Source organism: Ictalurus punctatus, chromosome 8 (assembly GCF_001660625.3).
Source record: "Ictalurus punctatus breed USDA103 chromosome 8, Coco_2.0, whole genome shotgun sequence".
Taxonomy (NCBI): Eukaryota; Metazoa; Chordata; class Actinopteri; order Siluriformes; family Ictaluridae; genus Ictalurus; species Ictalurus punctatus.
In genome coordinates, this window is record NC_030423.2 from 11788867 (window position 1) to 11806402 (window position 17536).

The 17536-nt window shown below is 38.5% G+C and overlaps 1 protein-coding gene across 2 annotated transcripts in view; it reads right to left on the reverse strand.

The window, feature by feature from the left end:
• Window positions 1-418: 418 nt before the first annotated feature.
• The window catches only part of arhgef6 (Rac/Cdc42 guanine nucleotide exchange factor (GEF) 6), a 38898-nt gene continuing 21780 nt past the window's right edge, over window positions 419-17536 (reverse strand). The window contains exons 10-22 of one of the 2 annotated variants that reach the window (XM_017474317.3): window positions 15021-15159; window positions 14859-14918; window positions 12648-12794; window positions 8613-8699; window positions 8387-8468; window positions 8156-8271; window positions 7861-8046; window positions 7318-7338; window positions 4710-4803; window positions 4458-4544; window positions 4275-4374; window positions 3917-3971; window positions 419-3827 (exon numbers count right to left, since the gene is read on the reverse strand). In XM_017474317.3, the coding sequence (XP_017329806.1) occupies window positions 3705-3827; window positions 3917-3971; window positions 4275-4374; window positions 4458-4544; window positions 4710-4803; window positions 7318-7338; window positions 7861-8046; window positions 8156-8271; window positions 8387-8468; window positions 8613-8699; window positions 12648-12794; window positions 14859-14918; window positions 15021-15159 (1297 nt within the window). In that variant the 3' untranslated portion in view covers window positions 419-3704. The remainder of the gene's footprint in view (window positions 3828-3916; window positions 3972-4274; window positions 4375-4457; window positions 4545-4709; window positions 4804-7317; window positions 7339-7860; window positions 8047-8155; window positions 8272-8386; window positions 8469-8612; window positions 8700-12647; window positions 12795-14858; window positions 14919-15020; window positions 15160-17536) is intronic. The other variant, XM_017474318.3, reaches the window with a different exon arrangement.

The window sequence follows — 17536 nt, forward strand, 5'->3', positions numbered from 1 at the left end:
AATATATATATATATATATATATTTAGAACTCTAATATCACCGGCTGCCAAACACCCACCAAACTCTTATAATTATGCAAGTTTCCAATCGGCACATGAGCAGAATACCACAAAGAAGCAACTAATACTGTGTATTTTACTGCACTTCATTTCCCACCATGGAAAGAGTGAGTGACACAATGTACAACAAGCTCCGGGACACGTTTTTCTACTGTTACAGGAAGAATTCAATCAGCCACACTCATTCCATTCTCTCACACGTTCTCTGTTCATTTTACCTTTTCCTTTTAGTCAAAATCTGCATGAACGGAGTTAAAGGTTATACTTATGTAAACTGGAATGTTAAATGAGTGACATGAACTTTCCAGTTCATTTCCAAGGATCCGAAGTTCTTAAACAGTTACAAAAGGACTGGAAATGTTATTTATCTGATGTTTTTATTAAAACAGTTCCTTTAAAAATGAAGGCAAAAAAGGGGGGAAAAAGGGAACAGAAGCACAAAAAAGAAAGAAAAAATATATATGTTACAATGATATTTGCATAGAAATCCACATGGTTGTGCTTAAAGAAAAATAAGTGACTACTGTAGATGAACATCCAAGGAAAATCTCCTGCAAGTGATACAGATTTCAGGCAGTTTTATCCAATCCCAGCCCCAATCATGACATCAGAGACAGCATACAATATTAAGTATAACAAATATCATGTGATAGTCTAGTACCAGGAAAATGGAAACAAACAGACCACCACTCAGAACAATCAGTCCTTCAAAGTATGAAGCAGCACATCAATTATGGATAATACGCACATCAGCAATAACATAAATCTCAACAGCTGGACGGGTATTTAAATTGTTATAATCAATAATATTAATTGCAACTATGGAAATTTTTAAATAATACTTACAGCTATGCAAAACACACACAATGACGAGCACAGCTTAGACAAATTACTGAGTAGTACCAGTAACTCTCTCTCTCTCTGGAAGAATAAAATAATAAAAAAGGTTTTTTTTTTTTTTTTTTTACATCATCACAGCACTATAGAAACAGGATCATATAGGTTGTAGGAGTAAATCCTGTCAACCAGTTGGAGAACATACCTCAGTGCAAATTGAGGCTCCTCAATGCATAACAGTTAACAGTAAACCAGTCTTCAGTCTTATTGCATTGAATACTAGGTTGCTTTTTTTTTTTTGCAGGACTGCGCAAACACATCTATTCCTGTTTTTATGGCTTTTTAACATCTACACGTACCGTGTCACCACTTCGTTATGCTTAAATATACACCTATTTATTATGATAATATTGCCCATAGGGTCTAATTTTAATCAAATAATCAAATAGTTTCGTTTTCAAGGTAATGGCACAGACGTATGACAAATGAAAGGGAAAAAAAAACCACGGCTCTGATGCAAGGGATCGTGGTTTGCCATTAGAGGGAAGTATGACTTCAAATGAATTCAAAGTCCATTGTGCAATTCTGGAGTCGTGTGTTTTCACAGTGCTCTCTGCCACCATCATCAAATCACTGATGGAGGGAATATGTTCTGGAAGAATGGTGCTCATCTTTCCAGTACAGGTCCAGAAACTTATTAAATCTGTACCATTGGGCAGCGAAGCTGAAGAACCAACACCTTATTAATTAATACACTGCTGTTTTTTTTTTCCCTTTTAATTGTCACCAATCTGTTCGTGTTATAACCGTACAAGAAAGATCAGGCAATGCAGCAGAGCATATAATATGCATCCAACAGGGTGTACCGGTTTAGCATTTAAACATGTTACAAAAATGATTATTATCAGAGATCACAGCTATAAACGGTTCGTTTTTCTTATGACCTTATGCCTAAATTTGGTTATCCATCTACAAATTCACATTCATGGTGCCCTAATATAATAATCATGCAGTGCAACTGCCTTTAATAAAGAGCGCATACTTATAAAAAATTATTGCGGCTATGAATATACTGCTAATTTCTTAGCAAATCCAGCATGGTGTCAGGACTGCAGTGGCAAGAATTCAAACACGCACAAAAAAATAATAATTAAGAAGAAAAAAAAAAGCTACAAGCAATTAAGGTTAGGGTCAGGGGCGGTGAGATTAACAGTAACAAGCTTTTCATACAACTTAATTCATACGGAATACAATGAAATCGTCCTTACTAATAAAAATTCCTACAATCTTTGTGTAAGACCAGATGGTTAAATGAGGTGTAAGGTTATAGGAGTGCTTAGAGACGCCCAAATACCATGTTTTCAATACAGGACTACTGCATTCAAAAATAAATATATTTTAAACGACCTCAGAATAGGGAGGTAATCATCAATTATTGTATTATTTCTAAATAGGAAAGCTTACATGGTTATTTTTGGCTATACTAGCTATTATATACTGTTTTAAAGTATATATGATATACATATGTAATAAATTATACCGTAATAGTATTGAAATCGTATTGTATTTCTAGGAATAGCTGCATCTTTTGCTATGAACAGCTTTGAGCAAGAACGACCCAAAAAAACAACAAAAAAACAAACAAACAAACAAACAAACAGAAACAAACAAAAAAAGATCTTGTGTAAAGAATGCTATAGAAATACTGTACACACATATATTGTAGATTGTAACAGATATAGTTTAAGGAAATATTTTTGATGGCCAGTAATAACACACCAGCTCCTTTTCAAACTATTCAAAAAGCTACATCATCATAATAATAAAAAAACAACAACAAGCAAACAGACTAATCATTTCGAGAGGACAACCGGAGCATCTCATGTCATTCATGTGCAACATATTCCATAATTCACATTCCTAATATCAAGCATGAATGCTTCCTTTATCAATCAGATGAACATAGAGAATTAGAAATAAAAACACACAAAGAAGTCCACTATTGAAACTGTCTGCCAGTGTACCATGAAGGTAGTTTCACATATAAAGACATATGGCCTTTGAGCTCACTTTCATGCTTGTTGAATGGAGGCTTCATCAGCACGCGCACACACACACACACACACACACACACACACACACACACACACACACACACACACACACACACACACACACACACACACACACACACACACACACACACACACACGTTTTCTGGTTGAAGATTGAATCTTATTTTCCCCATCAAGTCTGAACACTGAATCTTTTCCTTTTTCCAAATGCATGGAAATAATGGCTACATTTGCACATCTGATGTATAGTTATTACACTTCTTATATTGTACTGCATCACTTATATAGTCCTACGCTTAATGTTAGAGGGTGGACAGGGAGATAAAATCTGGTTTTGTGAGCCATATGGCTAAAGTCACAGATGCAGACTTTCACAACTACGTTGTCGCGCTGCTAAAGTCTAACACCATTTTTTGCCCTGTTTGCAGGAAGTAAACACACTCTGCATGAACCTTTTCTGAAACCCAGTACAGACAACAGTCAAGCACAAATGATCTCATAGCAAGACATCCACAAAGAAAGTTATTCTAAAAAAAAAAAAAAAGAAAAAAAAAAAAAAAAGAAAAGAAAGAAAAAAAAAAAAAAAGTTTACAAGGCAGGAAGACTTTCTCACTGCAACATTTGGTGTAAACCCAAAACTAGCAACTCATCCACCCACTCTCTTTCATACACACACACACACACACACACACTCTCATACATGTGGAAGGGGAGAACATTTAGAAATGTTACTTAGTGGCCTCCGTCTTCCCACGTATAGTCGTTCTTCTGTTTAGCCAGCTTCCTGACCAAACGCTCAAGCTCTTTGCGGGATTTCTGCTCCTCTTCCAGACACTGCTTCATCCATCTGTTCTCCTGAAGTCAAAACACACGCCTCTTCAGACCTCACAGAAGCCGCATTAAGAGCCAAGAAACATAATGGATGAGCAGTAATGAAATGTTACCTTCTTCAACTCATGGACTTCGTCTTTTAATGCGTAAACAGCATCAACAAGGCTTCTGGAGGAGAAAGAACGAACAGTAAGTCCACTGTTGAGCCCTTGAGCCCTTTAACCCTCAACTGATTCATGACTGCATTCTGTCTCGCCTACACATTGCTTCGATAAAACCATTTTCCAATTAAACAAATCTACTGAAAACACAATAAAAACACATGATTATATAGAATAGAACAGAGGAGTGAAACAACACACCACCCTGTTTTGCTTATTTAATAACTTTAAATGATGGTAACCCACATGGCTGACAGGATGATAAAGATCATTTTAGCACAATGCCTCCATTTATTCCAGTTTAACATACTTCTCCTCAGTGATTGTTTGGCCGTTGCTCTTCATCTCTTCAACAATGATCTTCTCCTCCTCTGGTAGCAGAATTGGAGGGACACCGTCCTTACGTACAGCTGTGGAGGCATGAGCACAGTGTGTGAAAGTGGTAGAATCTGAACCATTTCCAGAAATGCTAACATCACAGCAAAGAAAATACCTGTTGTGGTCTGGTGTAGGCTGGCTCCAGTGCAATAAGCTTCAATCACTTTCAGAATTTGGGCATCTTCTTCCAAAGCTACGGTACCTGTTAATTTCAGCACCACAACCCATATCTGAGACTTAAACGTTCAGGGCTACAATAGAAACTGATGGCCTAATCAATACCACAAAGAGAGACTCTTTCTCCCCAACCTCATTTTTGTTTCTTTATTAACTAAAGCTTTATTCACCAGCATCCCACTGAACCTACTTTTTCTGAGCAAATTTTCATCATCTGAGGCTTTTCTCTCTGTCTTTCTCTTGTTCAGGAACTTCTTGATGGGCTTAGGGCTTTTGCTGGAATCCTGGAGAGACAAGGTGGCCATGAGGAAGCAAAAGAACACAAATTAACAGCATATGATTTACATGAAATGTTTAATTGGGGGGGGCTTCAAGTTGCTATTAAAAACAATAAGATTGTGTAGACTTAACCAATGATTTTGCTTTGCTAATGTTTTAAATTTAATTTAATTGTTAAATTGATAGATGGGACACCTGTAAAATGTACAATTTTTTTGTCTCAACTTTATTATGCTTATTACACGACTACTTATCCTCATCATCAATTTGACACTATTGTTTTAAACATATTAAACTACTGTTGCAAGTTTCTGACTTCTACATGGAACTACATAACCATGTAGACACTTGTATGAGAGTGTAGTAGACTGGCTTATATAGTATTGCATTAGTAATATGTAAGAAGTAGTCATGCAATAAACAGCAAACATAAAAACATGAATCCACCTCAACCACTAACCAGAATAAATTGGTTACTGAAGAGGGGGGGCGGGGATGAAGGAATGAATAAACGAAAGATGTCACCACTTAGCTAGCTAATGGTAGGACTTGTAGCTTATAGTTACAGTGGCCAGTTTAGTATTTAAAAAATTACTATAAATGGAATCTATGTATTTTGTATGGTATGTATTATGTATTTTTTATAGTAGAGTGAGGGGCAGAGTGAAGTAGAGTAACTGGAACTTTTGTTGGTAAATGTTAACAAGCTACGTTGAGTAAGGACAAATTTTGGCACAATGCTACGACAGGCATACTATGATAAAAAGAATGCCTTCCTCAGTTGACCAATCAGAATCAAGCATCGCACTGGATTCTCTTTCTGAGAAACATCAATCAGGACATCAAGTTTGCAATAAATAACCATAATGATTGGTATAATAATTGAAAAATATTTGCCAATATCTACACAATATAGCCAAAAGTATGTGGACACCTGACCATCACTCCCAAATGTGGGTCCTGAGTGGCCTTCACAGAGCCCTGACCTTAACCCCACTGATCATCACACCTATGGGATGAACCGGAACGCTGATTGTGCACCGGGCGCCCAATTCCGTGCCTGACCTTACTAATGCTCTTGTCACTGAATGGACAAATCCCCACAGCCATGTTCCAAAATCTAGCAGAAAGCCTTCCCTGAAGAGTGGAGGGGATATCATAACTGCAAAAAGGGACTAAATCAACAATGGGATGTTCAACAAGCACATATGGGTGTGATTGGCCAGGTATCCACATATATTTTGCTAAAAAAAAATTTAATGAATACCCAAAAAGCAGTGTCCTTTCAAACAGATGGTTAAATTGGGGTAAAGGAAACAGGTTCTCCCAACTAGGCAGGGTGAAGGCTATTTCGTGCTTCCTCCAAGACACATGAAAGCAGCATCTTTTGAATTGCTCCTCATGGGGCAATGTAACATATTTATGGAAAAGCGCGATCCACACTTTCTACACTGATTAGCTCATAGATGTCCATGATTGGCTAGTGTCGCTGAAAATGGATATACTGGAGAGTATACCAGCTCTCCCATACAAAGAGCACGGCCAATTTTGCTCTCTTGAACTTCCTGACACAGATGGCTCTGGCATTGGTGGGATTCAGACAGGATGAATGCTTTTCTGTCTCACCAGTTGGGAACCTGGAACCAGGTTTTTAAAGCATTACAGGTGACAAACAGTGCTGAATATGCAGGCCACTCTACAAGCAAGGGCAGTTAGTTTTTTTTTACAACTCAAAACAAACTGGTTGACAGCGATGTTTCCACCAACGTGCTTTTCTTTAAAAATGTCACAGACATGCTCGATAAATTGTTATTAATTGCCAATGTAATGCAATACAAGTAAATTTTTGATGCAAGTCCAACTCACTAGTGTGTTTTTATGGACATCACATGGTTTCGAACGAAGATTGTGTGATAATAGATCATTCAACTGGATGGAAGCATGGCTTGTACCCGTCTTTGTTCAAAGTGAAAAATGAAGTCAATTTTAAAAGCACTGAGCAGCACTTTAATTATTCAATATTACCTCAACAAAGATAAGCAAATGGCAAAATTACAACTAAAGTTAAAGCAAGCAGAGACTCAGCGCTCTCATTAAACAATACACTAGAGAATGTGTAATTCTGCGTGTTTTCACTTTCAGGGAGCCACATCACTCGGAATACCCATTTTGATTAATCATCTCTTATCTGTTATCTAATTTGTTTTGTATGAATCTAAGAAAACACACAGTTTCCTGTTTGTTCCTTCTAGGCAAAAGGGGCTGGAAACAAAAACATGATTATTTTGAAGAATGCGTAAAGAAATAGCACTCTACAATATGTTGCACACAGGACACTGATCAGTCAAAGGATGCGGGAGGACAAATGAACAAACAGGAAATGAGTGGTTTATAGGAACGAGAGAGAGAAAGAGACAGAGAATAAGAAAAAACAAAACAATAAAGCATGACTACATTGTGCTGCAACACCAGAGCTAGCCAGGCACACAAGACACACAAATTAACTGGTCTACTCTTACCTTCATGATATAAGACATCCTCTAAAGAAGCAGGAAATGAAGAGAGAAAGAGTATGAGAAAAAAATGGAAGAGTCCAAAAGAACAAGATGAAGAGAACAGTGAGGGGTGAACATTTCTATACACATTCTGTGTGTGTGCATTTCTCTAAAACAGAAAGGCCAGGCTTCGGGATCTGTCAAGTACTGTACCAGGTCTTGCAAAACTACGCCGGCTTCAACAAGTGTCAAATAGCTTTGAGAAATGTGGCCTGCTCAGCTTTATGTTTTTGGTGCAGCAGACCACACATGGAACCTGTGGTAAAAAGTATGGTAGGGGTAGGGTAGTGGTTGTTTGGCTGCAGTCTCCACAAGACATTGATATTAGAGAGTTAAGAGCTCTTGACACTCAGATCTATAACTGCTTGGGTAGGGGGCTGAACATGCTTCCTCTCAGGACCACTCAGCTGTGTCACAGACGTACATTACGCACCCACTCAACCACTATTCTTCTGACTCACTGTTTTCCAACCACCACCAAAGGTGGATTTATATAAAACCTCTCACCTCTTTGTAGCCCAGGGCGGCAGATGGTTTAAGTGGGGGAGCAGGTCTCAGGCAGCTCAGAGACCACGGCTTGGTAATTTTAGGTGGCTCCAGAGGGCACCTGGTGCCCGTGGATGTGCCAAAGCCCTGCATGTGGCTCAGATGAGACGGTGTACCCACGATACTCATGGGCTTGCCTTCTACATTCTGCAAGATAGAAGCAACACAAGCTTCAACATAACAGTCACCCAAAAAACACAAACAGTGCTGCCTCTGTTTATTGCAAATGTGGCAGAGCGTGCCTGAAGGTTCATACCTTCAGGATGGTTCCAACAGGACTTCCACCTTTGGTAAAAGCATGCAGGTGCTCTAACCATTCCTGCAGCTCCTGGGAACTATTGCAGAAAACTGTCATGCGCTCGACCATACCTCCTGCAAAACGACCAAGCATGATCCGTTACCGCAAACTCAAAGCATCCTTTCATACTGTTATAGAACACAAAACAACAATAACAAAACAAACCCATTCTGATGGGCTGAAACAAACCTCCAATCTCAAACGCATAATGACTGGTCTCCGCATCATCCAAATGTTTGGTCACTGTGCATCCTGAAAGCTGCAGCCGTCCCTGATAAAAGAAATTACTATATTTAAAACAAACAAGAGCAGGTTGATTATAAATAGCTGATCTTCATCAAAATTAGAGTTGCGTATTATCCGACCTTCAAAATGAGTAGATGTTTACAGTTTATGCTGGAGTTAGTAAATGTACCTGATAGATAAAGCCACTCATTCGTGGGCTGGCAGACAACATAATTAGCACATTAGGAAACAGCATGAAGTAGCGCTCCTCTTTGTCCTGGAAAAACAAACACATGTACATTCATAAATAAATAAATAATGCTAATTAACATTGATACATAATGTGAATAAGAAATCCCAACATAGGGAAGTGATGCCCTCTATTTAATCAAAAATAGCTACTGTGTCTAGACATGGATTTAAAATGATAGATGGAGTTGGCGCTTAGTGTGCGTGTGATTAATAAACATCATACCTCACGTTTAGCAAACCAAGACCTATTTCAGCTAAGCAAAGACAAGAGTGAGGGATTACATTTCAATAAAATTTCAGAAAGAAAGTGCATCTTCCTCCTCCTTTTTTTTTTTTTTTTTTACAGCCTCTGCATGATACAATCTTAACCTATTGTAGATGTTGAGCTTGAGTTTCCATGCTTTATATAGAGTGTTGGTTTTTTTTTTTTTCATTTATGCTAATCATATCACCATCGAAATAACACAGAGATTTTATATAAGAACGGTCACCCCTAAAAGTTTTTTTTTCCATTCCAATAAACGTAGGTGGCAAATAGAAGTGAACTCTGTTATGCATTTCAAATTGATAAGCCTTTATTTGTTGCTGCAGATGAAGGTTTTATCTTCTGTTGAGCAGTGGTGTGTTTATCAGGTGTGTGGCCTATCTTGTGCCTATAAAACACATAAAACTCCACTGACCGTGAATAATCTTCTGCTGGGGAATAGTCTATTCGTGCTTTTCAAGGTAATGAGAAATGTTGAAATAGCTCTCACAAAATACCAAACAAATCTATTCATCATCAGTATCACCACTAATTTTTTTAATTAAGGTAACTTCATAATGTTTATCACTCAGTCTGTTTTCCCTTCCAGAAATTGATCGTATCTGTCGTATCCTTAAGTATTTGAGATACAGAATAAAAATATACAGCAAACAAATGCATCTCGCTGTTTATAACTGATTGGATAGAAATAAACGTTTTAAATAAGTTTCTTCATAGATATATAGATTGCAAATATGTTGTTGGCAAATTGCAGCTTTGAGAAGTCTATCATAAGAAGTAATTAGCTTTATTGCAGCATTGTGGTTCACATTTGGCTCATGCTTCTAGCCAAAACTTCTTCAATTCCCTAAGGATATGAGGGTCCCTCTGATAGACAGGCAACTTTGAAACCTTCCCTACATTTTATGGGGATTCAAATCAGGAGATTGGCTTCATCATGCATGGCCTTCTTGAGTTATTTTGGCTGTATGATTAGATTAACGGTCTGTCTTGTTGAAAAGTCCATCTTTTCCCCAGATTTCTTAGCAGATGAGATTAAATTCCCCTCTCTATGCCGGAGTACATCACTCCATTCATGTTGACTTCAACGATGTGTAATGTCCCAGTACCATTTACAGAAAAGCAGCCCCATGACATGTTGCTCCAACCTCTGTACTTCACTGTGGGTATGGTATTCTTGGAAACAGATGTGAAACTGTTCTTTCTCCAAACATAATGAGCTGAATTACTGCCAAAAGGTTGTTTTCTCTGAGTATATAGTTCCAAAAGAGTTCTGATTTGTCTTAATGCATTTAGACGCACAACTAATTTTTTTTTAGCAGAGGAGTCTTGCATGGGGTTTAAGAACAGAGATGACTGTACCTGCAGTTCGCTGTTTTTGAAGTGACTGCTGAATTCTCTGCTTACTGCTTACATTCTTCATCATTAGTCTGAGAGCAGGTTGTGAAATATACAGTAGATACAGTCTCTAAGAGACTACTGGAATGGCAAGGCCAATTCTTTTGTTTTTGCTATACACTTTTATATAGACACTTTGGTTTGAGATAAGACGAAGATGAGATGATTTCAGCTTTCAGTTCCTGATATTTACATCTACATTTACATCTATATTTCGTAGAACACCTTTGATGGCAGACCACCCAATTTTTAGGTGAGTGAAAGTATTGGAAAAGATCCATCCATCCATCTTCTATACCGCTTTATCCTTTCTTCAGGGTCACGGGGAAACCTGGAGCCTATCCCAGCGAGCATCGGGCGCAAGGCGGGGTACATCCTGGACAGGGTGCCAATCCATCGCAGGGCACAATCACATTCACATTCATACACTACAGATACTTTGGACATGCCAATCAGCCTACCATGCACGTCTTTGGACTTGGGGAGGAAGCCGGAGCACCAGAGGAAACCCCCGCGGTTTCCTCTGGGGGAGAACATGCAAACTTCGTACACACAGGGTCACAGCGGCCATCGAACCCATAACCCTGGAGGTGTGAGGCGAACGTGCTAACCACTAAGCCACCGTGCGTCCATTTGAACAGATAGTCAAAGTAATTTCAACTACTTGGTTGCATATCGCATTTTTCTTTTGCAATGCTTTCTCTACTTTTACTGCAGCTTTTTTCAGTTGCTCGTTTTTGTTTTTTTGTTTTTTTTGGGGGGGGTGTTCTCCCTTCAGTCTCCTCTTCAGGAGATGAAATGCATGCTCAGTTGGGTTAAGGTCTGGCGATTGACTTGTCCAGTCTAAAACGTTGTTATTGTTTTTGGGGTCATTGTCTTGCGGCATGATGAAGTTCCTCACAATTAGATTGGATGCATTTCTCTGTACAGAATGTTTCTCTGATTTCACTCTGCTGCTACCAGCACAAGTTAAATCATCAATAAAGATTAAGTGAGCCTGTTCCAGAAGCAGCCATGCAAGCACAAAGAAATGGCACAACCTCCACTGTTGACCAATCAGCTCAAAATGGTGGAATGTGCTTGTGCAATGGCCCTGATAGATTTTCCCTCTTTGCTTAGCATAAAAATTGCTTGTTTTTCTCCCACAGACAGCTCTCTGGTCTTTATGTTGGTATATCCTTTTTAACAAAAAAATACAGTCTTCACAGGCAAAACCCAGGCCTCAAACCAAAAGTAGACATCCATAGCTATAATCTAACAGGGCACACCTGAGCAACTAGAAACACCCGTCAGCCAAAAATATGTTCTAATAATTTTGATCACTTGAAACTGGGTGGGTTCAAATTAAAGGTGTTGTTGGTCGTTAAACACATATATATGTAAATACCAGGAAATTAAAGTTGAAATTCTGATCTACTGTCTTATATTCATCTTTAATCTCAAACCAAATGACTTCAGTGTATAGCAAGAACAAAAGAATTGGCCTTGCCGTTCGAACATACTTTTGGTATGGACTGGAAGTACACAAGGATCATGGCTCATTTTTGTACGTTTATCTTTATTTTAAAACTGCTTGTTCTCCAAGTATGAAGCAAATTATTCAGTGTGGGAATTTGTTGACACAGTAGCTTGACATTTGAATGTGGCATCACAACAACGTGCAAACTTTGACAGAGGTAACATGTATCTTTGTGATTTTTGACACCTCAACACCTTCAGAGGGCCCTCTGATGACCTAAGTAAGGGGGAAAGTGGAAGGTTGTAGACTAGCCAAACCGTTGAATTATGTATTTCACCTTCTGAAGAGGAGACTGAAGGGGAAAAAAAATCCCAAAACAAAGAACTGAAAGAAAGCTGCAGTACAAGCCTGGAAAAGCAACACACACAAACACAAAAATGCAACAGTTTGGTGATATCAGTGGGTCACCGGATTGAAGCAGTTATTGCAAGTAGGGGATATGCAACCAAATGTTACGTGTTATTTACTTTAAGATGATCCGTTCCTATACTGTTGCTCACCTAACTATTGGGTGGTCTATCACGAAAAAAAAATACTTAAATATCTCTAAATGAAAATGCCACTTATACTGCTTCTACTCGAAGTATAAAGTGTATAAATAAGTCTTCAGTGGGGGAATTTGTTGAAAACTCAGTGGCTTTTTGAGTTTGCAACAATGTGCAAGCTTCGGCAAAAGCAAGATATCTGTGTAACCACATGACTGAGGAAAAGGAGCATGTGGCTTTGTACTTTTTGACACCTTGACACGTCCCGGTAGCCCCTGGGTTGACGCACCCTTCCTTTTTCCTCACCTCACTGGAGCTGCTCTGCACGTGCACCTGGGACATGTAGGCCACCTGGCCGAGAGACTTCATGCTGTCTCCCTCCCAGCCACGCACTGGCTCGGACAGTATCTGCACCTCCAGGTCCTTTCGCTTTCGCAGTTCCTGGCACTGCATCTGAGGGAGAAACAGAGCCACTCAGTAAGAGTACACAGGATGATAATTATATACACTGCTAACAAGAGAAGTGTGAAAAATGTTGCTAGTGAAGGAATTATTGATAAAATGTGCCAACAAACAATAAAACTAGCTTGCACAGTGAACTTTGAGCTTTTAATGGAAATAACAGTAAGTAGTAAAACAGGATAGCAGTTAGTTACACAAAGTCCTAAGAATAACATCTGCCAGGAAAATAATGCGCCGAAAATCCTCTCGAAATCATGACAGAACCATGACGTAACGCTGACATCAGTTGGGTAGAAACTCTAAACCAGTTCTAGTATGGAATAAGGCAAAATTGTCACGGTGCACTTTTTGTGCTTGATGATGTCAGAAAGGTGTTAAAAATTGGCACAGCTCTTTTACATATCGGATGAAGATTTTGCGTGTAGTTCTTTTCTGTGCATTTCTGTAGGGGTAGATCAGGTCTAAAGACAGCATGTAAAACAGCAGGGTAGACTACTGAGAATAGAAGGGAAATTCCCTGAAGAGGCAGGAAAATGTAACGAAGAAAGTAAGGCGTTCCACAGAAAACTCACCTCAAAGCCATTCTTACAAAAAATCAAACAATGCTGAGGTCAGACATAGCCCCAATGAGGATTCTCTACCAAGCAGTAGGAATGACTCATTGAGTCTTCTTTCTTATTTGAGAGATTTTAAATCTTATGGGAAAAGTTAAAAAAAAAAAAAAGAAAAAAAAAAAGAAAGAAAAACTGCTTAGACACAGTTTGTGAACGCCTACTTCTGGAACACAAACACCCACTACACCGAGGTTGTTTTTGGTAATCAACACTGGTCTCAAACTTACCATTAGCTAATAGCGTTTGCTATGCTATCCTACATAACATGCAGTCATGTGAAAAAATAAGTACACCCCATGGAAATGATTGTCATGCGGAGGCTTTAAAAAAAAAAAAAAAATAAATAAATAAACTGTGCCAATAAATAAAGGTGATGCACCTTATAACATTAATCACAATTATCACATTTTGTCGTCATTTTCAAAATTTAAAGTAACAAAGAACTGCTCAGTCACATGGAAAAAGTAAGTACACCCATACAATCCATAAAATTAGAATCAGGTGTTCACGATTGGGTGTCAGTGATTAGAAACTACTTACGGAGTGCAGGTGGAACCGGTCTTATTTATACCCCTCTCATATCTAGTGTCTGGTGTTCCCTTTGTTATTGAGTTGTGTGGCGTCATCATGCCAAGATCTAAAGAGTTCTGTAAGGCCTTCAGAAAAATGTTTGTGGATGCCTATGAGTCTGGCAAGGGATTTAAAAAGATCTATAATTATTTGAAATACATCATTCCACTAATCTACAAAATGACGCAGATTTCAAATGACTGCTGATTTGTCCTGGACTTCCTGTCCCGGCGAAATTCAACCCAAGAGCAGACCATCTGATGCAAAAAGAAGTCTCCAAGAACCCCAAAATTTTATCCCAGGATCTGCTATTAAGTCTTGCAGCTGTTGGTGTCAAAGCGCATGCTTCTACAATCAGAAAGAGATTACACAAATTTGGGCATGGGAGGCATGTCAGGAAAAGCCTTTGCAAGACCATCTATTGATATTTCTGTTGAAAAAATTATTTAAAAAAAAAAGAAGAAGCTAATTTTCCTTGTGTTTTTCTTCAAGTATATCAACTTCATTAATAGGCACTGTTTCAAAGATGATCAAATGTTTGCTTGTCCAAATAGGTCAAAAAAGCCAACAATTTCCATGGGGTGTACTTATTTTTTCACATGACTGTATAATGAATTAGTCATCAAAATCTGAAGGTTTTGTAATGGGTGTATAATTAGCAGGCTAGCTTTAAACCAAATAAACAGTGGAATAAACAGTTAACAAGTGGAAGTTCACTTTGGTCGAATTAATCACTGCTCTGGAAATGGAGAGTAATACATACATACATACACCTAAACATACAATCCAAATACACAACACATACAATCCACTTATTTACAGAGGGACACTTATTTACAGGCCAGAGTTCAATAAATGAATAGCTACATACCACAAGATTTTTAAAAGCAATATTTGCTTTCTGAATGTCACTGTAATCTGGATGGGCTTCCTAAAAATGGAGAAAAACAAAAAAACAAAACAGATTGCTTAGGGGAAGCACATCTAAAAGTGAACCTTTTCAGTGGTTGAGGGTTTTTCCACCGGTGTTTACCTCTACATGTCTTTCGAGCTCCTGCAGTAGGGTGGGATATTTTTCCAGCCTCATGAAGGGCTTGCTCAAGCTGGTGGTCAGAGTCAGGATGCCTGGAGCACTGGCTCCCTGACTCTCCATGAACTTATCCAGCTCTTCACTGGCAAAAACAAACAGAAAATATCCGAATTAAAACGCTTTTATAATTAATCTCTGATTGATTCCTGATTTTTCCATTACATTTCATGTTCAACACACAATGCTCTCTTACAAGTTCACAATCATTATGAAATCATTTAGACAGTGTTTCCCAACCGAGTCTCTTCCAGCTTCGAACTCATGTCTCAGATAGCAGCTACTCAGTGTTCCTGACTGCTTGGTTTACATCATATGGGTAGGGAATAGTGGAACTGACTATACAAGACCTCTAGGTGGAGCTCTAAATGGGCTGGACTAATGATTTTGCATTTTCAAGAAATGAGCAGTGGGGCTCAGACAGATGCATTTTCAAACAGCCCAAACAAATCTGTGGCCCAACTAAAACTTAGTAAAGAAAGTGGATTGAGAAATCCAAATTGAACTGAAAATGGAAATATCCAAAGAGAAACATCTCTAAAATACATGACGGAATAATTCTGAATGTAAATTTATACAGAAGCTACAGACAACAAGATCTGAACAGAAACCACAAATCACTTTTACAATGCTAAAACAGGGTACTGGTCCAAAGATTGCAATATAAAGACAGGTGAACATAAATAAAGTGAGACAAAAAAAAAAGGGTGATAAAACAGTCTACATAGCATTCCATTCACACTTTCAAAACTTATATATATATATATATATATATATATATATATATATATATATATACATACACACACACACACACACACACACACACACACACAGTACTAAAATAAAAGTAATAAACAAATTACTCAAACTTAATAGATTTTCTTGAAAATATAAAATGTTACATCCATAAATCCATTTTCTGTACCATTTATCCTACACAGGTTTGCAGGGAGCCTGGAGCCTATCCCAGAGGACTTGGGACACAAGGCGGGGAACACCTTATGGGTGCCAACCCATCACAGGGCACAATCACACACACTTTCACACACTACGAACAATTTGGAAATGCCAATCAGCCTACAATGCATATCTTTTTGGACTGTGGGAGGAAACACGAGCACCCACGGCAAACCCCCAAAGCACAGGGGGAACATGCAAACTCGGCGCAAAACGTGCTAACCACTAAGCCACTGTACTATATACACACACACAAACAGTGCTGTGAAAAAAAGTACTTGCCCCAATCCTGCTTTAATTCTGTTTTTATGTATATCTCATACTAAATTGTTTCAGAAATTAAAACAAAATCTAAGAAATAACAAAGTCAACCTGAGTAAACACAAAATACAGTTTTGAAATGTTAATAAGTCATGTCATTTATTGAAGCAAAAAAGTTATCTAATACCAAATGGGTCTGTGTGAAAATGTATTTGCCCCCATAGTTACTAATTCCCCAAATCTATGACACTGCATTCATAATGGGGTTCAGCTGGACTAGACTAAATCAGACCTGATTACTGTAAACCCTGTTCAATCAAAATCAACACTTAAACAGAACTTTTTCAACAGCATGAAGTTGGTTAAAAAGTCTTACCCAGTAACACACAGTGCCAAAATTATGAGGATGAAGGTGATTGAAATTCATCAGTCTGGGAAGGGTTACAAAGCTATTTCAAAGGCTCTGGGACTCCAAATGACCACAATGAGAGCCATTATCTCCAAATGGAAAAACTCGGCACAGTAGTGAACTTTCCCAAAAGTGGCCGACCCTCCAAAATTCCTTCAAGAGCACAGCAATTACTCATCCAGCAAGTCACAAAAGACCCAAGGACAACATCAAAGGACCTACAGGCCTCTTTTGCATCAATAAAGTTCACTGTTCATGACTCCACTATCAGAAAGACACTGGGTAAAAATGGCATCCATGGAAGAGTGGTGAGGTGAAAACCACTGCTGACCCAGAAGAACATTAAGACTAGCCTGAATTTTGCCAAAACACACCTTGATGATCCTTAAACCTTTTTGGAGATTGTTCTGTGGATTGATGAGTCGAAAGTGGAACTGTTTGGACGACAGGGGTCCCTTTACATCTGGCGTAAGTCAAACACAGAATTCCACAAAAAGAACATAATACAATCAAGCATGGTGGTGGGAGTGTGATGGTGTGGGGATGCTTTGCTGCTTCAGGGCCTCGGCAACTTGCAATAATTCAGAGAAACATGAATTCTGCTCTCTACTAGAAAATCCGGTCTTCAGTCTTTAAGTTGAAACTCAAGTACAACTGGATCATGCAGCATGGTCCAAAGCATAGACGTAAATCCTAGTCCTAGAAGTAAGTGAAAGACTGATTTCGGAAGCGTTTGGTTGCAGTTATTGCTGCTAAAGGTGGCACAACCAGATTTGAAGTTTAAGGCTGCAATTAGTTTTTCACATGGGTGATAGGTCTTGGATAACTTTTT